Source organism: Asterias rubens, chromosome 6 (genome assembly GCF_902459465.1).
Source record: "Asterias rubens chromosome 6, eAstRub1.3, whole genome shotgun sequence".
NCBI lineage: Eukaryota > Metazoa > Echinodermata > Asteroidea > Forcipulatida > Asteriidae > Asterias > Asterias rubens.
Window position 1 is genome coordinate 13,817,354 of NC_047067.1, and position 26,589 is coordinate 13,843,942.

General features: G+C 40.8%; 1 protein-coding gene across 2 annotated transcripts in view; it reads right to left on the reverse strand.

Annotated features, from left to right (window-relative positions):
- The window catches only part of LOC117291945 (neurobeachin-like protein 1), a 70,921-nt gene that overhangs the window by 25,480 nt on the left and 18,852 nt on the right, over nt 1-26,589 (reverse strand). Inside the window, exons 15-31 of one of the 2 annotated variants that reach the window (XM_033773967.1) lie at nt 26,100-26,230; nt 25,106-25,238; nt 24,219-24,338; nt 23,212-23,512; nt 16,822-17,000; nt 15,170-15,356; nt 14,143-14,276; nt 13,449-13,549; nt 9,935-9,990; nt 9,092-9,194; nt 8,192-8,342; nt 6,895-7,050; nt 6,192-6,345; nt 4,978-5,607; nt 4,029-4,288; nt 1,333-1,575; nt 296-430 (exon numbers count right to left, since the gene is read on the reverse strand). In XM_033773967.1, coding sequence (XP_033629858.1) covers nt 296-430; nt 1,333-1,575; nt 4,029-4,288; nt 4,978-5,607; nt 6,192-6,345; nt 6,895-7,050; nt 8,192-8,342; nt 9,092-9,194; nt 9,935-9,990; nt 13,449-13,549; nt 14,143-14,276; nt 15,170-15,356; nt 16,822-17,000; nt 23,212-23,512; nt 24,219-24,338; nt 25,106-25,238; nt 26,100-26,230 — 3,174 coding nt within the window. Of the gene's footprint in view, nt 1-295; nt 431-1,332; nt 1,576-4,028; nt 4,289-4,977; nt 5,608-6,191; nt 6,346-6,894; nt 7,051-8,191; nt 8,343-9,091; nt 9,195-9,934; nt 9,991-13,448; nt 13,550-14,142; nt 14,283-15,169; nt 15,357-16,821; nt 17,001-23,211; nt 23,513-24,218; nt 24,339-25,105; nt 25,239-26,099; nt 26,231-26,589 lie in introns of both variants that reach the window. The other variant, XM_033773966.1, reaches the window with a different exon arrangement.

A 26,589-nucleotide genomic window follows, 5' to 3' on the forward strand; every position in this document is an offset into this window, starting at 1 on the left:
AACTGAGGCCTTTTATTATGCATCTGAAAGCACACAAAGTTGTGCACCTAAGTATTTTTTCACTAATTATTCTCTTGCAACTTCGACGACCAAGTAATCTCAAATTTTCACAGGTTTGTTATTTTATGCATATGTTGGAATACATCAAGTGAGTGTACTGGTCTTTAACAATTACCAAACGTGTCCAGTGTCTTTAACGAAAGCTTTCCAGTAATGTTAAATGTCCCTCAATGGAGATAACAGGTGTGAGTTGCAAGAGAACTCTTTGTGTAATGGAGCTTTCCCGTAATGTTACCTCAATATCATCGTATGCAGCGAAGCCCAGCATGATCCGCAGACCCAGCTGTGACATCTCAATCCATTCTTCTGTTGATTGTGTATCTTCCCACACTCCTAGGGCGTCGATGACGTCAATAACGGCTTCAGCTAACTATAAACACAAAAAGGAGAACAAATGACATGAGGATTTGACTGTTGGTCAGCCACTGTGTCCATGTGCGATGAAACAGACCCCAACTTCATGGCTTTTTTGGGGGAAAAGGGAATTTTGTCCTTTCGTCAAGCAAATTCAGCAAGCACTAAAATTTGGGAAAGGTGATCGTAAGCGCAGAATACGGTGGTAAGCAGAGCCATGAAATTGGGCCCAGATCGCCTGCTCAGAACTACGAGATCATTATTTCCCATTTCATATGTATAAGTAAGTTAGTAAGGTTTGCAGTGACACCAAGTAAAAATCTCTTGAAGAGTTGTGGTGGCTCTGCTGATCAGAAACACCTTGGCCCAATTTCATGGCTCTGCTTACCGTAAGCACAGAATTGGCGCTTACGGAAGCAGGGAATTCTGTGCTTACACGGGTTAGCGGCGAATTTGGGCTTCTGCGCGTGTGTACTCCACGTTACTAGGCATTCTACGCTTACAAGGCTAGCGCAGAAATTCGGCACTTGCGTGTGAGCGGGGAATCGTGATCGTAAGCGCAGAATTCAGCGGTAAGCAGAGCCATGAAATTGGGCCCAGTACTTGAGTTATGTGCTCAAAACCCTTCAGCCACAACATGCCATTGTTTTGGTTGTCTTCACTCGAACCGCCATTTCACTAATACCAAGAGGTGCACGAGCAAGGTATAGCGTTTGAAATGTCGATACCACACAGGCTCTTTTCGAGCCAACACTCCCACAGAGAGATTTACACATGGTTGTCTCCACAAGTTTACTGTTTATTTATTGTTCCTTCCTAAGAAGTGCCTGCTTTTGGCAATACGCATAAAAAGTTAGAAAATTTCTGAGGTTGGGTACACATAAATTTAGCGATCAATAATCAATCCCAAAGCTTTACCTTGTCGCTCCAAGCATGGCTATTCCCTTGCTCATCTCCGAATAAGAAATCTTGAACGAGCTTCATCAGCCACAAGGCATTCTCGGAATGCATGACCTGGTCACCTGACCCATCGCTCTTGATGTCATTGGCCAAGACCTCAAGGAGTTTCTCTAGCATGTGGCGTTTGATTTGGGTGGCCGGTCGGAGGAGGTCGTAGGTTTCTGACAGCTTGGTCAGGCTGACAAAGATCTGGCCACGTGCCTACGGATTCACATAAACATTCATTTAATAAGAGGCAGTTTAAACAATAATAATAATGTGAGGAGTTGTTCCTTTATTATTGGAGCAATAATAAAGTTATTCTCTCTCCGCTGAGGATGCGGGGTGGCGCCCTTTGAAGTTTAGAGACCCCCCCCACGCTCTTAACCGCCTGCACAATCTTCATCAGGTGAGGATGCCAAACTTTATCCGTAGTTTTAAACCTTTTATTTAATCATTATAATGCAATGTTATTGACTCATGCTTATTTTCATTATATCCGCAAATATCCATAGATTCATATTCTGTTGTAGATTTTGGGAATTTCATTGACTAAAAAGAGTAATTTTACAGTTAGAAGACTTGTGTGGGTCACAGATTTGGAGGTGACGTTTTAGGATAGATACATGTGCGTTGGTTAGCGTTATAAGCTATGCTGTGTTGCGGTACATACACGCGCAGTCAAGTACATGTAGAAGTTAATGTTAACGTTGCTATGTATGGACGGATGTATGTATGGCAATGGCTCTGTTGGACATTGGGGGAATGGGTGTTTATTTCTGTGTGAAAATGGTGTAAGTGAAGTTGGGCGCTCAATGATGTATGTTTGTGTCTCATATCCCCATTGCCCAGTACTGCTGTGCCATTAATATATCCCAGTTAACCGAGTCTAGTGTCTATTGAGATTTTAAGAGATGAATTGATATTGAGAGGTCCTAAGTATTGTCGTACTAAAGCAGGAGTTTAATTAATGTATCTTTGTGTATTTTATCACCGCCTGCACAATCTTCATCAGATATCAATTGTGCAGGTTAGGTCACTCAACAATTCAATAAAGGGTCAACTACATTGGCGGAGAGAAAACAGAACCTGTGTGTCGTTAAAACTTCATTTCCAGTATTTAGCAGCCGCTTTGGACCCCCACACTACATTAGTCCTCGGACCCCAACACATATCTTACAACAATACTGAAGTCTTATATACTACCATGCATCTACCAACAAGGTTCTCAAGGCGCTTAGTATAAACATTTTTTCCAGAAAAATAGGTTATTTAAGTTATGAATTCTGAGACCCAATTATGTAGCACCTTATAAAGGTTTACAAGGTGCTACAGCGCATTCAGCAGCCACTGCCAGGAACACTGAGGCGAGCCCCTACTGGGATCTTTTACTTTTAGACAACGCATGGGACCAACGGCTTTCAACCCATCCAAAGGACGAAGCAATGGTTAAGTGTCTTGCTCAGGGACACAAGTGTCATGACTCTCGAACCCACACTCTGCCGATCAGAAACACCAGAGCTGGAAACGGGTGATCAGCCACAACCAGCCAATTTGCGATGTATCACACGCAATAAACACACAATACTCATCTTTATCACATGCAATGGAACTGAGTGGATAAGGGTATGCCTACGAAGATACTGGTAGAAACTGGATGGGTCAGGGTTTTTAGAGGCAGATAGCCTAGATGCAAAGACAGGGTGTACTACATTGTATGATACGTCACCCAAAAAAATGAGGCAAAGGTATTTGGACTGGGGCCTTCATAGAGCTGCAGTAGCACACAATTTGCTTAAAGACACTGGACACTATTGGTAATTCTCAAAGACTAGTCTTCACAGTTGGTGTATCTCAACATATGCATAAAATATAAAACCTGTGAAAATTTGAGCTCAATCTGTCCTTGAAGTTGCGAGATATTAATGAAAGAAACAAACACCCTTGTCTCACCATATGGTCACACGAAGTTGTGGGCTTTCAGATGCTTGATTTCGAGACCTCAAATTCTAAATCTGAGGTCTCGAAATCAAATTCGTGGAAACTTGCTTCTTTCTCGCAAACTACATGTACATGTACGTTACTTCAGCGGGAGCTGTTTCTCACAATGTTTTATACCATCACCCTCTCCCCATTACTCGTTACCAAGTAAGGTTTTATGCTAATAATTAGTTTGATTAATTACCAATAGTGTCCACTGCCTTTAAGCACGAAAATAGCTAGCTTATTTTTTTCACATGTACTGGCCAAAGTGTCATGCCATATACATTGCTTGTGACTGGTATATAGCTGTTGTTTACTGAGCAAACAATTGAATGGAGTCTTGGTTGGTAATCAAAGTTTACTCTGCAATGATTTTTTCAGCTTAAGCAAATTTTGTGCTTAAGCAGCTCTATGAAAATGGGGGCAGGGCCCAATTTCATAGAGCTGCTAAGCAGACAAATTTGCTTAGCATGAAATTTCTTCAATGATGAAAACAGGGTTACCAACCAAATTTCCATTTGTTGCATATTGCTTGTTACTGGTATTCAGCTGTTGTTTGCTTATCCTGAAAATCACGTGGAAATTCTGTTGGTATTCCTGTTTTTATCAAGGAAGAAATTTCATGCTAAGCAAATTTTTGTGCTTAAGCAGCTCTATGAAAATGGGGGCAGGTCGTAATAACCCTAACTTACAGCCCATGCTTCTTCATCCGATCCTTGGACCCCTCTCCACATAATCTGTACTACCACTTCCGTCAAGGTATCTGCAAGGGTCTCTTGGGTCCTCTCGTTAGCCTGCGACTCCTCCGGGCTCTCCCCATCACCCTGTGTGTCGCCTGTAGAGGCCAGGCTGAGGTGAGAGGGCCTGACATTTGTGCTGCTTCCAGAGACAGCGAGGTTGATTCCGCTTTCGGAACTGTAGAGCGGAGATCTCAAGGTACCATCAGCTTCAACTGCAGATGAGAGATTACTATTAATATTTTGAGTTGATATAGCGCTTTTTCACTCCCGAACGGGTGTCTCAAAGCGCTTCAAATTATTACCCCTGGTCACTGGGTCTTAATTCACTCCTTAAACCATCTCAGCTCCCTGGGGAGTATACAGCCTGTGCAACAAATATGTGCTACTCGGCTAAATCAATCACAAGAACCATCTCTGCCCTCACAGGTCCCCATTTACCCCTGGGTGGAGAGATAGTTGTTAAAAAAAGATTTGGGGTTGAACAAAGACAAATTGACTAGAGTGGAACTCAAACCAATGACCTCCTGAGCTTTCTAGCCATATGTTGGCGGTTTCAGTATTTTGTCAACATCTTTGTGCGGGGGTAGATATTGACAAAATAGGGACACCGCCAACATACATGTAGGGCTTAAAAGCTCAGTTGGTAGAGCGCCGGCACGTTAATCTGGAGGTTGTTAGTTCGAGGTCAACTCCAGTCAAGTTTCTTTGTTCAACCCCAAATCGTTTACCACTTAATCGCTTACCCAGTCAGTCCCCAATTGTGTTAAAAAAGACAACATCACAAAACAAAAGCAAGGAAACACTAAATAGTGTACTTAATCACTGCTGGTCAGAAATGTGAAGAACCTTTTCAGCTGGCTACAGACCTACAATGAGCAAGAGATTTTGTTTTCTGACTTACCGTCCAGTGTGTCTCTGCTCGCCCATCCACCAGCCGTTAATGAACTATCACTCTCGCCACCCAACTCCGAATAGCTACCCTCAAACTGACCGCTAGCCAAACGGTCAGTCGACTGACCGCAGTACATATCGCTGCTAACGAGACTCTCAGAGAACGAAATGGAATCGGTGTCCGTCTCGACAGCGAGATGACGCCGCATCGACTGCGGCGTATCGATGCTGTCGGCGATGCTGCTCATGTCATCAGCTTGTAAATCCCTGGTGTCGACGGCTTGCGGGTCTTCAACGTGGAGAAGTAGAAGACTATTCGCGGCATCCTTCAAGGTATCCCCATCCTCCGCGTCGTTCAGAGGGTTGCTCGGTTTCATCGTCGGGGTGGACGGAACGCTTTTAGGCGTGTTGGCAAGACCGTTCATATCGAGACCGATGTCAGGGCCGGCGGTAGCGTCCTTCACAAATAACCTTGAGAGGGTGTCCTGCCAGCCGACAACCTTTCCTAGTTTGCCCTTAGACTCTTTCTCTGTGTAGAGAATGTGGAGGAGCTGTGTGCACGCCTCTAGTTTGATTAGGGGTCCCGCACGATGGAGAAGCTGCATGACTGCTAGTAGTCCAGGATAGTTAATGTGACCCTCTGAACAGGAAGAGAACAAGAAAATACGCACTTATGTGTATTGGTAAAACACAAATCCTTGATTCTCTTCAATGGCAAAGGCAATAGTTTGACAATTATAGATAAAATAGTGGCTTCTTATAGTGTGCATATCCGTCACTCAGTGACACTCACGGCACTTTAATATATACAGTATTTTTCTGCAAGGTATGTGGAACTAAGTTATGTGGAACTACATGTAGAACTATGAGATCTACTCCTTACATAGCACCATGTAATGGTTTACAAGGTGCTGTGGCTCAATATGCTGCCAATCGAACCAGGAATACCAGGGCGAACCCTGGAGTAACGTACATTTTTGAGAAAGAGGTAATTTCTCACTCAAATAATAAAAGACTCGGCTGAAGCCTTTTATCAGGCATCTGAAAGCACAGAAAGTGATGCAACAATGGTGTTTTTTCTTCCATTATTCTCTTGCAAATTCCCTGACCAATTGAGCCAAAATTTTCAAAAAAGTTATTTTTTACACATATGTTTGGATACACCAAGTGAGAATACTGGTCTTTGACAATTACCAAACAAGTCCAGTGCATTTAATTGCTTACCTGTGACCATCTCCACAAGGTTCTTAGCAACCGGCATTGTCACGGTCATCTCACCCATCAGGAGAGTCAACCCAGAGAAGCCGATGTCTAAGAGTCTCATCCGATGTTTACTCTTCTCATATACCTTGGTCGTCCGCAGCATCATGGACAATACCTTGAGGATAAACAAAACACAACACAAGCAAAACAAAAATTGTTTTAAAGGCAGTGGACACTATTGGTAATTACTCAAACTAATTATTAGCATAAAACCTTACTTGATTACAAGTAATGGGGAGAGATTAATAGTATAAAACATTGTGAGAAACAGCTCCCTCTGAATTGATGTAGTTTTCGAGAAAGAAGTAATTTTCCACGAATTTGATTTCAATACCTCGCAACTTCAACGACTGATTGAGCTCATGTTTTCACAGGTTTGTTATTTTATGCATATGTTGAGATACACCAAGTGAGAAGACTGGTCTTTGACAATTACCAATACTGTCCAGTGTCTTTAAGTAGAGTTTACTTTGTGTGGTTGCCCTGTTTTGCCCTGTCTGTACATTAACTTAACTTAATTTCTGTTAAGAAGTCCACTATGTTGTTTTTATAAGACATTTCTACACAAGACTTTGTCTATTGAAAATGCCTCCAGTGCGTTTTATTGTGTCTAATTTAATTATTACTCTAGTGGTTCTTTATAAAAAAAAAACATGCAACTAACCTTAAAGACACGAACTCTGAGTGCATCTGAGTATTGCTTGAGAGTTAGCAGGCAATAAAGGAGGTCTCCATGCCCTTCCTCAAAGAGCTGTAGGTAAAGCTGGTCCTTACCAGTACCCTCAAGTAGAGTCAGTAAGGTATCAAGAACTTCTCCTATCTGTAATCAATCAAAGTTACAAAAATATATTATGGCTCGGTAGATAATAATAATAATAATATTAATAACCTAGTGCTTTTCACGCCCGAGGGGTGTCTCAAAGCGCTTCCGGCATTATTATCCCTGGTCACTGGGCCTTAAATCAATCCTTAAATACAGTGGACACTATTGGTAATTGTCAAAGACCAGTCTTCGCACTTGGTGTATCTCAACATAAACACAAAATAAACAACCTGTGAAAATTTGAGCTGAATCGGTCGTCACAGTTGCCAGATAATAATGAAAGGAAAAAACACTCTTGTCACACGAAGTTGTGTGCTTTCGAATGCTTGATTTCGAGACCTAAAATTCTAAACTTGAGGTCTCGAAATCAAATTCGTGGAAAATTTCTTCTTTCTCGAAAACTACGCCCCTTCAGAGGGAACCGTTTCTCACAATGTTTTATACCATCAACCTCTCCCCATTACTCATTACCAAGTAAGGTTTCATGCTAACAATTATTTTGAGTAATTACCAATAGTGTCCACTGCCTTTAAACCATCTCAGCTCCCTGAGAAGTATACAGCCTGTGCGCAATATATGCGCTACTCGGCTAAACCAATCATAAGAACCATCTCTGCCCTCACATACACCCATTTACCCCTGGGTGGAGAGAAGCCAATTTTGTAAAGTGTCTTGCTCAGGGACACAAGTGTCACGACCGGGATTCAAACCCAATATATGGGATTTGAGGCATCGTATGGTGAGGTATCTATAGATTTTGGTTTGCAGTGACACCATGTGTGTATCTACTTGCCAGGTAGATTTTGTTCTTTATATAGAACTGTCTTGCTTTACATGTATATTCGACTATTGCAAAGTGGATTATTGGAATTAAAGAAACTTCCCAGTTCTGAAAAGGACTGTCCTGCTTTTTAATTACTACCTGGGCGAAATGTAGGAAATCAGCAAGGACTACTACTTTAGCTTGATAGTGGATAATTTAACTTTACTACCATGGAGTGAGATCTTTATTGGTCTCAACATTTCGACTAGCTTGCTCTAGTCAGGAGACTGGTAGATCTTGTACAATTGTTGTTTTTATATAAGTACAATACAGTAGAATATACAAGGTGAAATCTGAACTAGACACCAGACTTACCAAAGTCTCATCTTCCACAGCTGTCAGGAAACTGATGATGGCATTCAGCTCTTTGTGATGGATTTGGCGAGACACGTAAAAGCGTAACAAACCAAACATGGAGTTACGAATCATACGGGCATCGCTCAAACCCAGATCTGTTGTGCTAGGGCTGAGAAGTAATGAAAAAATCACATTATATGGATAATAATACGACAGCGTTTAACGTATCAACAGTACTTCAAGGACAAAAGTGTACGAACAGGGACTCAAGCCCACACTCTGCTGATCAGAAACACCAGGGCCCAACTTCATAGAGCTGCTAAGCACACAAATTTGCTGAGCATGAAATTTCTTCCTTGATAAAAACAGGATTACAAACCAATTGTTTGCTTATCCTGAAAATCACGTGAAAATTTGGTTGGTAATCCTGTTTTTATCGAGGCAAAAATTTCGTGCTGAGCAAATTTTTGTGCTTAGCAGCTCTATGAAATTGTGCCCAGAGCTCAGGGCCAGTGCACTTGACCATTCGGCCACAACACATTACCATTCAATGAAACATTGATATTGATCAGCAGAGTGTGGCTTTGAGTCCCAGTTGAGATGCCCGTTTCCTTAAGCAAGACCCTTAACCATGATGCTTCGTCCTTCGGATGAGACGGAAAGCCATTGGTCCCAGGTGTTGTGTAACGCACGTAAAAGAAGTTCAATTGTCATTATATTGCGCCAAACCTCCTTGTAGTTCCTTGGTGCTAAGGATTAGATCTCATGATTCAAACGTAGCCCACATAACTTGCAGGAAACACAACATGTTACAGCGCCAGGAGCGTCACCGAGTGGCGGATATGCGCGATCTATATAAGAAGCCACTATTATTATTATTGTTAATATTACAGTGAATTCCAGTGAATGCATTAATACCAGTAATATGTCCGAATGGCATCCAGGAGATATTGAACACCAAAGTTCCGTCGAAATCTCTTCTTTTCATCTTTGATGACTGTGGAGATATACTGGATATGACCTGAAAACAAAAAGGTCAAACACATAAACATGTTTTATTAATTATATTTTACTTGATCGTGTGGATTGACCAGACTGAAGGTACATGTAGCGTTGTTCCCGCTGCAACCCCTTATACAAAAAGCAATAAAAACACTACGGAGCCAGACCGTGCGAGGAGAACAAAAAACTTCTGTTTTATGAAACGCGGAGAACCGCTGAAGAGTTGCATGCCTGGAAAAGTGTAAGTTGAAATCTGACACAATTGTCAGAGATTTGTCTGTACTAAAAGCTTCTACTTTTAGTATCAGTCCTATTAGATCTTCAATTTAAAGGCAGTGGACACTATTGGTAATTACTCAAAATATTTATTAGCATAAAACCTTTCTTGGTGACGAGTAATGGGGAGAGGATGATGGTATAAACCATTGTGAGAAAAGGCTCCCTCTGAAGTGCCATAGTTTTCGAGAAAGGAGTAACTTTCCACGAACTTGATTTCGAGACCTCAGGTTTAGAACTTGAGTTCTTGAAATCAACCATCTAAACGTACACAACCTGTGTGACAAGGGTGTTTTTTCTTTCATTATTATCTCGCAAGTTCGATGACCGATTGAGCTCAAAATTTCACAGGTTTGTTATGTTATGCATATGTTGAGATACACCAACTGTGAAGGCTAGTCTTTGACAGTTACCAATAGTTTCCACTGTCTTTAATGTTGTGTTTTAAAATAGTGTGATGAAGAATAGCATACATGTACCTACCTATTCTAAGTGGAAAGTCACTCTTACTCCAGATACGGAAATCAAACAAGAGGTACCTGAAAAGAAATAAGGAGAAATCTATCAGAAATGGCTTGTTGTAATCAAGAAACTGAAATCCTTCACTATGAAAATTGTTAAATTTTAGCAGCATCATTTTCTCAATGGTAACAACGTCTACGGTTTTCCATCCATAACCCTCTCGATCCGTTACACTCTGTGGAGTTCTATGGCGTGTCATGGCCTAGCGGTTAAGAGCACCAGATTTAAACTCTGTTTTTTGTCAAATGGGTTTGATCCTGAAGGTGCTCAAGAATTTTGAGCCTTCTCAAATTTTCAGCTGACCATCCCGTCAATAAGACAGGGTGGCATCACGCTTAAAACGAGAAGGATGTACTACGAATGGAATTACCTTACTTGGATCGTACTAGGGACGTGCCAGACACGGTGCGGTCAGGCATCATTTGGACGTATGTGTGCATACAAACCAGGTCCGTTTGTAGCACGTTCATCCCATTTACAAATCATTACCAGAATCTAAGTAACAAGAGTCTTATTTAAGACATTTCGGGCCAAAGCAACACCTTCTAGCCAGACCAAACTCGTTTTAAAAACTTTCTTAGGAACTAGTTTTGTGTGACCCAGCCTTAAACACAGTGGACACCTTTGGTAATTTTTCTCACTTGGTGTATCTCAACATATGCATAAAATAACAAATTTGGGAAAGTTTGAACTCAATTGGTCATCGAAGTTGTGAGATAATAATGGAAGAAAAAACACCCTTGTCACACGAGGTTGTGTGCTTTGATCAGAATGCTTGATTTCGGGACCTCAAAATCTAGTTCTGAAGTCTCGAAATTCAAATATTTTAGAGGAAAATTAATTCTTTCTCGAAAACTACGCTTTTCAGAGGGAGCCGTTTCTCACAATTTGTTATACTATCAACAGCTCTCCATTGCTTGTTACAAAGTAAGTTTTTATGCTAATAATTATTTTGAGTAATTACCAGTAGTGTCCAGTACCTTTAAGCAAGATTTATCGTGGCTGATTGCGTCAGGTGTCAATAGCAAACAATTGAGGTCTAGTGACTGTCTTAGGGTATAAGCGCTGACTCTTACCTGTATGCCTGTTTGAGGCATTGAGGTCTAGTGACTGTCTTAGGGTATGAGCGCTCACTCTTACCTGTATGCCTGTTTGAGGCATTGAGGTCTAGTGACTGTCTTAGGGTATGAGCGCTGACTCTTACCTGTATGCCTGTTTGAGGCATTGAGGTCTAGTGACTGTCTTAGGGTATGACCGTCGACTCTTACCTGTATGCCTGTTTGAGGCATTGAGGTCTAGTGACTGTCTTAGGGCATGACCGCTGACTCTTACCTGTATGCCTGTTTGAGGCATTGAGGTCTAGTGACTGTCTTAGGGTATGAGCGCTCACTCTTACCTGTATGCCTGTTTGAGGCATTGAGGTCTAGTGACTGTCTTAGGGTATGACCGCTGACTCTTACCTGTATGCCTGTTTGAGGCATTGAGGTCTAGTGACTGTCATAGGGTATGACTGCTGACTCTTACCTGTATGCCTGTTTGAGGCATTGAGGTCTAGTGACTGTCTTAGGGTATGACCGCTGACTCTTACCTGTATGCCTGTTTGAGGCATTGAGGTCTAGTGACTGTCTTAGGGTGTGACTGTCTTAGGGCATGACTGCTGACTCTTACCTGTATGCCTGTTTGAGGCATTGAGGTCTAGTGACTGTCTTAGGGTATGACCGCTGACTCTTACCTGTATGCCTGTTTGAGGCATTGAGGTCTAGTGACTGTCTTAGGGTGTGACTGTCTTAGGGCATGACTGCTGACTCTTACCTGTATGCCTGTTTGAGGCATTGAGGTCTAGTGACTGTCTTAGGGTATGAGCGCTGACTCTTACCTGTATGCCTGTTTGAGGCATTGAGGTCTAGTGACTGTCTTAGGGCATGACCGCTGACTCTTACCTGTATGCCTGTTTGAGGCATTGAGGTCTAGTGACTGTCTTAGGGTATGACCGCTGACTCTTACCTGTATGCCTGTTTGAGGCATTGAGGTCTAGTGACTGTCTTAGGTATGAGCGCGCACTCTTACCTGTATGCCTGTTTGAGGCATTGATGTCTAGTGACTGTCTTAGGGTATGACCGCTGACTCTTACCTGTATGCCTGTTTGAGGCATTGAGGTCTAGTGACTGTCTTAGGGCATGACCGCTGACTCTTACCTGTATGCCTGTTTGAGGCATTGAGGTCTAGTGACTGTCTTAGGGTATGAGCGCTCACTCTTACCTGTATGCCTGTTTGAGGCATTGAGGTCTAGTGACTGTCTTAGGGTATGACCGTCGACTCTTACCTGTATGCCTGTTTGAGGCATTGAGGTCTAGTGACTGTCTTAGGGTATGAGCGCTGACTCTTACCTGTATGCCTGTTTGAGGCATTGAGGTCTAGTGACTGTCTTAGGGTATGACCGTCGACTCTTACCTGTATGCCTGTTTGAGGCATTGAGGTCTAGTGACTGTCTTAGGGTATGAGCGCTGACTCTTACCTGTATGCCTGTTTGAGGCATTGAGGTCTAGTGACTGTCTTAGGGTATGAGCGCTGACTCTTACCTGTATGCCTGTTTGAGGCATTGAGGTCTAGTGACTGTCTTAGGGTATGACCGTCGACTCTTACCTGTATGCCTGTTTGAGGCATTGAGGTCTAGTGACTGTCTTAGGGTATGAGCGCTGACTCTTACCTGTATGCCTGTTTGAGGCATTGAGGTCTAGTGACTGTCTTAGGGTATGAGCGCTGACTCTTACCTGTATGCCTGTTTGAGGCATTGAGGTCTAGTGACTGTCTTAGGGTATGAGCGCTGACTCTTACCTGTATGCCTGTTTGAGGCATTGAGGTCTAGTGACTGTCTTAGGGTATGACCGTCGACTCTTACCTGTATGCCTGTTTGAGGCATTGAGGTCTAGTGACTGTCTTAGGGTATGAGCGCTGACTCTTACCTGTATGCCTGTTTGAGGCATTGAGGTCTAGTGACTGTCTTAGGGTATGACCGCTGACTCTTACCTGTATGCCTGTTTGAGGCATTGAGGTCTAGTGACTGTCTTAGGGTATGAGCGCTGACTCTTACCTGTATGCCTGTTTGAGGCATTGAGGTCTAGTGACTGTCTTAGGGTATGAGCGCTCACTCTTACCTGTATGCCTGTTTGAGGCATTGAGGTCTAGTGACTGTCTTAGGGTATGACCGCTGACTCTTACCTGTATGCCTGTTTGAGGCATTGAGGTCTAGTGACTGTCTTAGGGTATGACCGCTGACTCTTACCTGTATGCCTGTTTGAGGCATTGAGGTCTAGTGACTGTCTTAGGGTATGAGCGCTCACTCTTACCTGTATGCCTGTTTGAGGCATTGAGGTCTAGTGACTGTCTTAGGGTATGAGCGCTGACTCTTACCTGTATGCCTGTTTGAGGCATTGAGGTCTAGTGACTGTCTTAGGGTATGACCGTCGACTCTTACCTGTATGCCTGTTTGAGCAATGATGGATTACCGAGGCACACTGATTCCACTAGTGTCTGCACAGCCATTAGTACAAGCACATCAATCAAGGACGGATCCACCTGTAATTACACAAATATTCAACAATTTAAAAAAAACAGTGTAATCTTCAGATGGGCCATTGAGCCGTTGGTCCTGTGTGTTGTTTAACGCATGTGTAAAGAAACCCAAATTAAGCCTCTAAATTCATGTTAAAATGGTGTAAAATGTTAGTCTATTTGAAGGAGATTATAAGAAAACCTGGATAAAATGCACACCTTTCTCAAAGCCAGCTTAAAGATTATCTTCACAATTAAAGACACTGGATACCTTTGGTAATTGTTAAAGACCAGTATTCTCACTTGGTGTATCCCAACGTATGCATAAAATAACAAACCTGTGACTAACCCTGCTATACATTTGTATGTGCTCTTAGATGCTTAATGCAAAGGCTTCAGCTGAAGTCTTTTAGTATTTCAGTGAGAAATTACCTCTTTCTCAAAAACTATGTTACTTCAGGGGGAGCCGTTACTCACATTTTGTTATTCTATCAATAGCTCAGCATTTCTCATTACCAAGTAAGGTTGTTGTGCTAACAACTGTTTTGAGTAATTACCAATAGTGTCCAGTGCCTTTCAACACTGAAAACTCTTCTAAAAATTCTTGCCCCATTTACCCTTTGCAGGAGAGCTCCGATGGTAGCAATGCCTTGGGATTTATGCAACATGTCTTGGTTGATTTGGTGACCTACACACATGTTTTTCAGTAGCGTTAGAAAGCCTGCAACATGATTCTGTTCAAACTTCACATCTGTCACTAATAAAGAATGAAATGTAAAATAAATTATAATAATAAATGGAGTTGATAGTGTCATCGTATCAGTGCAACAAAGTGGTATCTCGATTTTGTAATAATGTTCATAATAACGATAATAATAATACAGCATTTATTAGGTGCACTTTCCGGAAAACATTCAACGGCACCGGTCTAGTGGAAGTTTAAGTTAAGTTAAAGTATTGTCAAATTGTTGGGAAAGCAAGCATGACGAGTGTGTTTTAAGTTTCTGCTGGAAAAGAGTGATGCTGTGCAATTGTCTAAGGTCTTCCGGAAGTGAATTCTAGAGTATCGGTGCTATGTTGGAAAGAAACCTGTCCCCGTAACTGGCCAGGCGAGTTTGAGGAACATGAAGCATTTTGCTGAAGCATTTTTCTCAGGCCTGGTGTCGTCTTACGGGGCATCAACAGATTTTGCATGTACGGTAGAGCTAAACCATGTAGTGCCTTGAACGCGAGTATGATTATTTTGAATTGAATTCGCTGATGGACAGGTGACCAGGGTAGTTCATAATACTAAAGATGCTATAACAGATTATTTGCCCCAAACATTAAAAAATATATTTTTTTTAGTGAATGGTATTTCAAAAAGTATCACACGCTCTAGCGAAAAAAAGTTTAACTTTTACTTTTAATGGTCAGGAACCATGACAAAAATTTAAAAATTTTGAGCACTTTATTTCACTGCTACTAATAATTGGCGGACTTTTTCGAGCAATGGCTCAAATGAAAGCTTGTAACTTTCTTGACCCCCATCAAAATACCTATTGAATGTTAAATCAAAATTTTGGGGTCAAACATTGCATCTTTAAGCAATCGCTCACAAAATAAAAAGTTGGAGAAAAAAAATTGAAAAAAGATAGAACTCACCTGAATGGTTATCTGGTATGACCTCCCACTCATCCTCACCAATCTGTGCTATGATTGGCTTAGGGCTGTCAACATCGTCCAAAAGGGTATGTGTCGGGGACAGCGATTGGTTTGATTCGTTTTCTTGGGTCACAAGTTCTAGAAGTGGGAATAAAACCTGAACCCCACCGATGCAGTTGAGTACTTCCTACAAATTACACAAAGCAAAAAAACAAATTATTGTGAATGCACAAAGATACTGTAATACATTTCATTTCATTTCTAGACATTTATTTCCATTTCAGCAGAGAATAAAATAACAACCAGACAAAAGCTGTTCCGTGTTCTTTTGCTTGGATTATGTGCTAAAATGACCAAGGAGTCAATAACTGAAAAAAAGTTAGAAAATATTGAATAGGTGTCTTGAGTTATGGTGCCACTTTCGGTTGACCCGGAAGTAGAGGTCGACATGGGGTCACGGTAACCTAAGGCTAATCTCCAACGCCCAAGGAGTCTCTAACTGAAAACAGTTTGAAAATCGATATTGTCACACTTCGGGTTGACCCGGAAGTAGAGGTCAAGAGGTCACGGTTTTTCAAAATAAATCTCCAATCCCAAGGAGTCTATAACTACAAACAGTCTCAAAATTTGCCGTGTATTTCTTGAGATATGGTCCCACTTTCGGTTGACCCAGAAGTAGAGGTCAACTTGATGTTAAATATGCAAATGAGGGTCACGTGGTTAATTAATTAAGAATTTTAACATTTTTTACATTTGAGGAGAATTGGAAATGCATGTGGGAAAACCCATAAAAGCCAATGCTTGTTGTAGGCATGGCCAGACAAACGGACCAACATAAACATTAACAAGTATAGTGAGAGTAGGTACAATATCTAACTAAAACAGAATAGACTCTATGTGAACTTACATTAAGTGACTTCAGAAGGGTTGTGATTGGTCAATACGTAATGGGGCGGGGCTTAATGGAGCGGTCTATTGCGCAAGCGCTAACTGTTGAATGAGGTTCATACTGGTCTAGCTAGTGATCCAACTTTATCGCTAGCTAGACCAGCATGCACCTCATTCCACGCCTAATGCGTGCGAACTGAGTATCTACGATAAGGTCTACATGTACATATGTATGATGCCACAAGCCTTCAACAACGCCCTCATTGAGGTCAGTGAAGACATTATCATTGGCTAAGAGATGTGCGCAGCGTGTACACACACATTCTCAAAAAAATGCATTCTTGTGGAGCCTACTTTTGTGCTTTTCTTTGTCGCTGCACTTCACAGTTTCCCGTTGACTTTATACACACATCTCCCTTTGGAGCACCCAAGTCTTTAGAATTCCCCTATGGAGACCTGTTATTTTCCCTTTTTTTTCTGGAGTCCTTGGTCTCCAGAAGGTACCCAATAGATCTTTATCATGCTGCCTCCATCTTGGTCATGTTCCTTGTATCGAATAACAATAATGAATGCTATTAATCATTTTGCAAATAGGAACCAGCCTATCTTATTCTTCCAGCCTCGGTTTGGTTACATTGATATCAATGGGAGATAATCAAGATTGCTGCACCATGATAAAGGTCTGTATGAGCGCACATGCACGTTTCCATTGGTTGACCCCAGTGATGGCGGCCAATGCAAGGGGGATCTATTTGTCATCCTACCTTGACGTCCCACGTATCACAGCTATGACCTTTGAGTCGTCCGTTGTAGAGATGAGCCGGAGCCAGGTCGAGACACACCGAGTCCCTGCAGGCCTTGCCGTGGTAGTACAACAGCAACTTACTGCTCAGGTCCGAGATTTCACTGTCATCGGACTGGAATAATCTCATGTTGTTTGCTCCTTTGGACACAAAAAAAATCCAAAACCTCATGAAATCAAATGGCTATGGGATTTGAGGCATTGCGTGGTGAGGTATCAATGTATATTTGGTTTCTTCTGACGATGACTAGAGCAAGGTAGTTGAAACGTTGAGACCAATTAAGAACTCACTCTGCGGTAGTGAAGTTAATAACAATCCTCTATAAGCTACAGTAGTTTTTAAAGGCAGTGGACACTATTGGCAATTACTTAAAATAATTATTAGCATAAAAACTTATTGGTAGTTTAAAACATTGTTAGAAACGGCTCCCTCTAAAGTGGAAGATTTTTCGAAAAAGAAGTAATTTTCCACGAATTTGATTTCGAGACCTCAGATTTAGAACTTGAGGTCTCGAAATCAAGCATCTGAAAACTTTGTGTGACAATGGTGTTTTTTCTTCCATTATAATCTTGCAACTTCGAAGACCAATTGAGCTCAAATGTTCACAGGCTTGTTATTTTATGCATATATCGAGATACACCAAGTGAGAAGACTGGTCTTTGACAATTACCAATAGTGTCCAGTGTCTTTAAGGGCAAATACATGTTGAACACAAATTAATTCTAAAATAATTTTAATGGCTTGGTGTTGAAAATGCAAGTCTAGACTCAAGAGAGGGGGATATACCAGCAGCAGCAGATTTGCCGAAAAATTCAAAGACAAAAGCTTTACCGGAAGGGACAGTTTTGCAAACATTAGTGCCTACTCATGGAGCAGCTAATCTCAACTAAAAATGGAGACAGCATAGATAAGAGTTGAGTGTGCACAGGCGGCCATTTTCTAATTTAACAAAACAGGCATCGTACAGCGTGTGTTTGTGCGGCCATTTCGTAAGTTGACAAAACAGCATCGCGTAGCGTTCAATAAACACAAACTCCAACGTGTATTTCATATTCAACGCGCGTGCAGAATGGCGTGCGCTTGTCTCTTTGCGGTCCCGTCGCAGTTTTGCAAGAAGCATCACCAGTGCGCCCTCTATAGTTCTTATATATAACTCTATGTTTGGAACCAGCATCATGACCATGTTGTCTTCCATGGTCCCGACAGCCTGTTCTATGCTAACATGTGTAAAGCAGAGAAGAGAACCAGTGACACTACAACGAAAATACGGAAGGCAATGGAGTGTTCCCAATGGGTGACGTGACTTTTAAACGAGTCGTTCGAGTGAGTACGTCACTGCGCATGTTCGTTGATGGTCATTGGTCAACCACGGGTTGACTAATTGTTCGCACTTGAACTTGCTCATATTTGCAGTAGGACAACGATGAGCCTTATGTTTATTTTAAATTTGTATGTAAGTCGCCAGACACACAAGGCCTGCAGGCCACCTCAAGGTGCGAGCTACAATTAGTTTTTCCAGAGGCAGTTGCAACCTACTCCTGGGGCTGGAACAGGGTTACCCCTTTTTACAGTCCATACGGATGTAGGCTTGGGTATCATCAATCCGATGCCTGGCTGGTAGAGCAGAAAGCACTACCTCCTCAATGTTGAATCAAAGAGAGTAAGTATACCAGTGGGGACACCTTTGCCGAAATTACCAATAACATTGACTTAAAAAGTAGATAACCAGGGAAAGAAAGAAAAAACCAATATAAGCAGATTCATAATGTGACAAAACCAAGAAAATAGTAAAGATAAAATGCTGCTCCGAAACACTGCATAGACATGAAGGTTGTAGCAATAAAAAAACTATTTTTTTTTTTTTAGATCAAAGAGATGGCGACGAGGTTTTAAAGACACTGGACACTATTGGTAATTGTTAAAGACTAGTCTTCACAGTTGGTGTATCTCAACATATGCATAAAATAACAAACCTGTGAAAATTTGAGCTCAATCGGTCTTCAAGATATTTATGAAAGAAAAAAAACAAACTTGTCGCACCATGGTCACACAAAGTTGTGTGCTTTCAGACGCTTGATTTCGAGACCTCAAATTCTAAATCTGAGGTCTCAAAATCAAATTCGTGGAAAATTACTTCTTTCACGAAAACTACGTCACTTAAGAGGGAGCCGTTTCTCACAATGGTTTATACTATCAACCTCTCACAATTACTCGCAATCAACAAAGGTTTTATGATAACAATTATTTTGAGTAATTAGTAATAGTGTCCACTGCCTTTAAACGCTAGCTGGCCCCAAGGCCAGTGATTTCAGTGTAATAATAATAATAATGCATTTATAATGCGCCATCTATCTAGTGTACAAGACCCTATTCCGAGGCGCAGACACAAAAACAATACATACAACAAAAAAGAAATGTAGAACATAATACAAAATTATACAATGAATAATCTACTGTCAAGAAATGTAACGAGCTAAGTGTAAGAGGATTTAAATAAATGAGTTTTAAGCAAGTTTTTAAACAATGGAAGAGAACTACAGCGCCTGATGTTATTAAGTAAAGCGTTCCAAAGTTTAGGAGCACAAGCGGAAAAGGCACGATCGCCATATGATGAGGAAGTTCTAGGAATAGTTAAGAGGGACTTAGCAGAAGAACGAAGAGTGCGAGACGGGGCATAAGGTACAAGGAGATTTGCAATATAAGACGGAGTCAAGCCGAACTGAGATTTAAATGCAATAAGTAGAATTTTGAATTGAATTCGTTGTCGAATGGGTAGCCAGTTAAGTTCCTGCAATATAGGTGTAATATGATCATGTTTTTGAGATTTTGTTAAAACACGAGCGGCAGCATTTTGTAAAAGTTGTAGTTTGTGGAGCTGGTGTTCGATAACTCCGTACAGTAGGGAATTACCATTGTCAAGGCGAGAAGTGACCAAAGAATGAATGATAGTAGCAGCAGTTTTATGTTATAAGGTTTTTCGAATGGTATTAACAGTTCTTAAGTAATAGTATGTCGATTGACAGATTCTGCTGACATGTTTATCCATGGATAGTGTGTTATCAAAAATAACTCCCAAATTACGCGCACAAGGTGAGGCGTGAATAGAGGCACTGTCAACATGGATGTTATGATTAATGATTTTATGGCGTTGATGTTTGGGAGTTATAATGAGAAATTCAGTTTTATCATCATTTATTTTTAGCTTGTTAGTTGTCATCCACGACTTAATCTCAGATATGCAGGCTTCGGCACACTGGCGAGCCGATTCCTCACTATTGGGTCTGTTTAAATCAAATGGTAAATAGAGCTGTGTGTCATCTGCATAGGCATGTACCCGCAAGCCATGTTTACGAGCAATATTGGCAATTGGGCTAGCATAGATTGTAAAAAGCAACGGCCCCAGAACTGATCCTTGGGGCACGCTGTAAGGGAGTGGATCAAAGTCAGACAGGACACCAGCAATGTTCACTGACTGGGTCCTGTTACTGAGATATGATTGTAGCCACTTCAGAGCTGAGCCCTTGACACCAATTGATGCAAGGCGAGAATAAAGTACGTCATGGTCAATGGTGTCAAAGGCTGCAGAAAGATCAAGAAGAATAAGAAATACACCAAATTTATCATCCAGTTCACATAAAATATCATTTTGTACCCTCAATAAAGCTGTTTCTGTACTGTGGAATTTTCTGTAAGCTGATTGAAAGTGTTCATATAGGTTGTTAAAAGATAAATGATCAATGAGCTGGCATGCGTCAGCCTTCTCAACAATTTTTGACACAAACTTTAAATTGGAGACAGGACGGAAGTTCTTTAAAATTTCAGGGTCAAGTGATGGCTTTTTTAGGAGCGGTGTAACTAGTGCGTTTTTAAAATGGTCCGGGAAAATTGCTGTTTCGAAAGAGTTATTCACAATCCTTGTGATCACAGGTGCCAATACAATTATATGGTCTTTAAGCATCCATGTTGGTACAGGATCCAAGACACACAATTTAGATGGTGATCCAGAGATAAGTTTAGAAATCTCTGTTACACTAACAGGTCTGAAATGTTCGAAAACTGGGGAAGTACATGTAGGGGGACCAGTATCTAATGTGGGAGAAGAAACTGGAACTATGTCTAGGCCTTGACGAATTGTCTGAATTTTTGTAATGAAATAATTGTTAAATCTTTTAGCAAGTTGAGATTGACATGTATGTGAAGGTAGTTTCGCTTTCCCTTTTTGATGCAGCAAACTTTCAACAACTTTGAACAATTCTCGTTGGTCCTTGCACTGGGATACTTTGTTATGGTAGTAGTCAAATTTAGCCTGGACAATCATATTAGTAACAACAAGACGCTGTGATTTAAAAAGTTGCCTATCAATTTCAAGTTTCGAAGTGCGCCATCGCCTCTCATATCTTTTCCTAAGCTTTTTTGCACTATCGATATCAGGAGTGTACCAAGGATTAGATGCACGGATTGTAACAGAGCGCTTTTTCAGGGGGGCATGCTTATTGAGGATATTTGTGAGGGTGGTGTCATACTGGGCAACTAGTTTATCTAAATCAGTTTCAGGGGCGGTGATCAAATCACTTAACCTGATATCATGTGAGATAGCATTCTTATCAATTGAACTCCACTTTCGATAATTAATAACTTTCTTGGTGGGCTTAGGTTTAGCAAGTTTAAGTGTACAATGAATAGCAGCATGATCAGTAAACATGAACGGAACATCAACAGAATAAACAGTGTCTGGCCAGTAAGCTCAAGACAAGTCCAGTGGTCTTGTTTTTTTCTTTTATCATGATCTCCTCTCATTGGATTAGAATAATGGATAAACTGCCCCGGGTATTTAGGGAATTTGACAAGATTGCAAATAGCGGAATCAGGAAATGATGGTCTCCACACATACCTTGAAATCTGCCCCTCCGAGGTGCTTTGATTTATGAGACATTAGAAAAACACTTTTTTCAAAAACTCAGAATTTAGAATTTAAAAGTTAGAATGCAGACCCAAAACTTTAGAATGTACTCATTTCAGACAGAACCTCTTTAGAACAGTACCGGGGGGGATCTCCGACCAAAAACCCAAGGGGGTTCGAGTTTTAATTTCCTAAACAATTTATCCAGGCACAGTTCTTTTTTGCTTGACTAATCTACATGCTTAGGAAATTTTTGTCAGATTTTTAAGCTAAAGGCCAGGTCACAAGCAGCACTTTTTCAGGCAGCCAGTTGCACTGTTTGCACAAAGAACACTTTGGCACCACAAGAGACATTCTTCTAGCTGTAACTCACTATCCCCAGGAAAATAATGAGAAAACTGAAATATGAATGAATTTCCTTATTGCAGATTGCCCGGAACGAAAATTTGCTTAGCATGAAACTTCTTCCTTGATAAAAACAGGCTTACCAACCAAAAATCCATTTGTTGCATATTGCTTGTTACTGGTATTCAGCTGTTGTTTGCTTCTCCTAAAAATCACGTGGCAATTCGGTTGGTAATTAGGGAAGAAATTTCATGCTAAGCAAACTTTCGTGCTTACAGGCTTTATGAAATTGGGCCCTGGTTGTAGATTGCCAAGTGTGACATGACTTTAAAGGCACTAGACACTATTGGTTATTAATCAAAAGAATTGTTAGCATAAAAACTTACTCGGTAACAAGCAATGAAGAGTTGCTGATAGTATTAAACATTGTAAAAAATGGGTCCCTCTGAAGCAACGTAGTTTTTGAGAAAGAAGTAATTTCTCACTCAAATAATAAAGACTTCAGCTGAAGCCTTTTATTATGCATCTGAAAGCACACAAAGAAATGCAACAAGGGTGCTTTTTCTTTCACTATTTTCTTGCAAACTCGATAACCATTTGAGCCCAAATTTTCAGGGCGTTGTTATTTTTGATAAATATGTTGATAACACCAAGTGAGAATACTGGTCTTTGACAATTACCAAAGGTTTCCAGTGCCTTTAATACTCCTGCTTTCATTGCGCCGTTTTTTTGACTGCGTGAGGGTGCTCTCAATAGTATTTGTAACACTTCCGGGGGTATATTAATTCATACCCAAGACATTTATTAAAGACTGGAACACATTACCACCACTGACACCATATCCACCACGGACAATAAGACCTTTAAAGAAGCCGTTATAATCAACCTTTAAAGCAACTTAAAATTATGGCACAACAAAAGTGACAGAACGCCCATTAAGACTGTGCAGGACGAGTCGCGTATACCCCCAGAAGTGATAAAAATAGTGTTGAGAGCGCCCTCATGCAGTCAAAAGTACGGTGCATTAGCCTACAATTTAATTTACAACTCAAAACTGAATGAGACGTAAATGTTGTTTTTGTTATCACGCTTAACTCTCGTCTTACCTGCTGTGTAGAGTTTCTTGATCTGTAGCGGCTGCAGCACATCGTGAAACACGCAGACGATTCCCAGTTGACCTTGCAACGACCTCGGCTCGCCCCACTCCATGTCCTGCATCCCGACGGGTACCATGGCGACCGAGGACTCGTTGGCCTCCGAGGCGGAGTTCCGAGACGAGGGAAGTTTGAAGGGGAAGTGGAGACGGGAGGAATGGAACGAGAAGGAAGTCGATGGCGTGGAGTCTTCATTGGCTTGATGGAGTAGACTTGTTGATGTAGGGTAACCAATATGGCAAGATATGAACGGCTAAAACACACAAATGAAAGAATGATATTAACTGTGATAACTTTGCTTTTTTTATCATTTCATATTATGTTTTAGTGTGTGACCGGTATCGCTCGGCTTGGCCTGCACGTTCTTGTCATAGAGAGGCCGCCTTTGGCGGGACTTTCTTTGGCTCAATGCTGCAGGTCTGGTTGTGGTTTCCCTCCTCTGATTTCTCCCCATTGTTGTTGTTTTTAAATGGTGTTATTATTATTGTTTGTTTAGCATTCACTGGATATATACATGTATTGTTGTGTTTACATTGTCTCTGCTTGCGCCTTGTACATCCTGTAAAGATTGATTTGGCGCATTATAAATACCTACTACTATTATTATTATTATTATTGATTGAACAAATGTGTTTTAACACGTGTTTTAAATTGATCAATAGTTTCAGCCTGTTTGCCAATGTGTGGTTTACTGTTCCAAAGAAGTAAGGACTAGTTCTAAGTTCTTTGTGAAATCGTCAGAAGATGTTTGTTCTTTGAACGTATATTTCTAGCCGGTTGATAATTCTGAATTAGATCCTGGAGATAAGCAGGGGCTGTACCATGGATGGAGACAATGATAAGTTAACAATAATATCTTAAAATCAATACAAGACTTTGTCGGAAGCAATTTTGAAGTATAGGGGTGATATGATCATGCGATTACAACAAATTAAAATGTTTGGATTGTTTATACATACGTCTGAAATGATCGGGAATTTGAGCTGTGACACCAAGTGTTGGTGTCCATCAACGTAGACACAGAGTTGACTCTGGCTGAAGGGTCGTCGTGACGACATATGTGTTATGTCAATACAATGCTGGAAGAAATTACGAAACAAACCAAGTGAGAATCGGTTCTAATGATGACCTATGAATTTGACAAAAATAGCGGTACAACTCGAGAAAGGGTCACTGAGAAGAACATTCTTAGGTCTACTCTGCAATCTGGGGTGTTCCATATGGTCTTATCTTCATTTTCTTATGAATTTGATCCAATTTGTAAAATCTAATTTAAATACAACAATTTAAAAAAGTAATATTAATAAAAACACAAAAACAAAACAAGAGTGATGCGTTGACAAACACAAATTCCCCACTGAGATTAATCTCATTCTTGAGTTATTGCTTGGACAACATTTCTTCTGTTTTAGCCATAATAACCTTTACATTTGAGCTAGGGGGTCTAAAAACAATAGCCTTCTGGGGGATCCCATGACCAATCCACAAACCAAGTTTGGAGTTGATACGCCAAGTCCTTTTGGAGTTATTGCTCGGACAAATTTTCCAACTGTGGACCTTTCCTGAATCGTGGACTATATTGTCCTCGCTTGTTATAGGTCCACGGTTTGAATGTGTATACCTACTCTTACACGCAAACTTACACACGCACTGAAGGACAAGGCAAACACTATATGCCCCTTCGGCTGGCTTAGCCAGCGAGGCATAACGATTATTAACTTCTTTTTTTTTTTGATGGGTTTTAAAAAAAAAACTAGTTCTGGTTAAAAACAAAGAAATCAAATCCCTGTTATTAGAGTCCTACGGTGGGAAAGAGGTTGTAACATTTGATTTCAAATCTGCTTACCCATTTGTTATCACTTATGGGGTAGTCAGTGAGTGAGACCGTGTAATACTCTTTCCTTGTACAGACAGCAATGACAAGCACACCATCATGTGTGAAAAAAGCTTCAAATCCAGCACCGTTACCTGTGAAAAAACTGTAAAGTACAGTGGAAAGATGGCATTAAGTTTACGCCTTTTTTGTAATTTTGTTTTTTTTACATGTATCTGTTAAAAAAAGAAGAATCAAGAAATACTAATGCTAACCCTCACACTTCATTGTGTACATATGTGGGACTACGTTTGAATTATGAGACCTACTTCTTTCACAAAGCACCATGTAATGGTTTACAAGGTGCTGTGGTGTAACATGCTGCCAATCAAACCATGAACACCAAGGTGAACCACTTCTCCAAGTGCACTGGATTCTTTTAAATGCGTTACACAACACACGGGACCAACAGCTTTACATCCTATCCGAAGGACGAAGCATCATGGTTAAGTGTCTTGCTTAAAGACTCTAGACACTATTGGTAATTTTCAAAGACCAGTCTTCTCACTTGGTGTATCTCAACATATGCATAAAATAACGAGCCTGTGAAAGTTTGAGCTCAATTGGTCATCGAAGTTGCAAGATAATAATGAAAAAAAAAACACCCTTGTCACACAAAGTTGTGTGCTTTCAGATGCTTGATTTCGAGACCTCAAAATCTACATGTAAATCTGAGTTCTAGAAATCAAATTGGTGGAAAAATTACTTCTTTCTCGAAAACTACAATACTTCAGAGGGAGCTGTTTCTCACAATGTTTTATACTATCAACAGCTCCCCATTACTCGTTACCAAGTAAGGTTTTGTGCTAATAATTATTTTGAGTAATTTGTGTCCACTGCCTTTAAGGACACAGGTGTAACAACTTGGACTCAAACCCACACTCTGCTGATCAGAAACACCAGAGTTAGAATTTGGTGCTGTTAACCACTAGGCCATGATACGCTATGGTAGCTACTCTAGCCTTACCTGTACAACTGCCTGCGGTAGAATCCATGCTCAATGGCAGCTGCTGTGATGGGTGTGTTATTGAGGCACAGCCATGTATGGAATGTAAAGCCATGACCAGGCCACTTGCGAACCACTGGAATGGTGATCCCCTGAAAGAAATCATATAATAATAATAATAATAATAATAATAATATTGTATTTATATAGCGCATTTTCCATAAACATGTTCAAATGCGCTTGACAGAGAAATTGTTAACAGAACAGGTGAGTTTTGAGCAGTGTTTTGAACATATTGACAGATTGTTGATTACAAAGAGATATTGGGAGTTTATTCCACAGTTTGGGAGCTGCAGTAGTGAAGGCTCTATCACCAAGTGTGGGTAGAATCTTGAACATTGAATACGTTACCCAAATTACCAAAAGCGAAGTAAATTATATGCCACCAGTTCCATGGTAGTTGCTTCAATGCGAACTTTACAGTACAATAGGATACAGTGGTGCATTTACG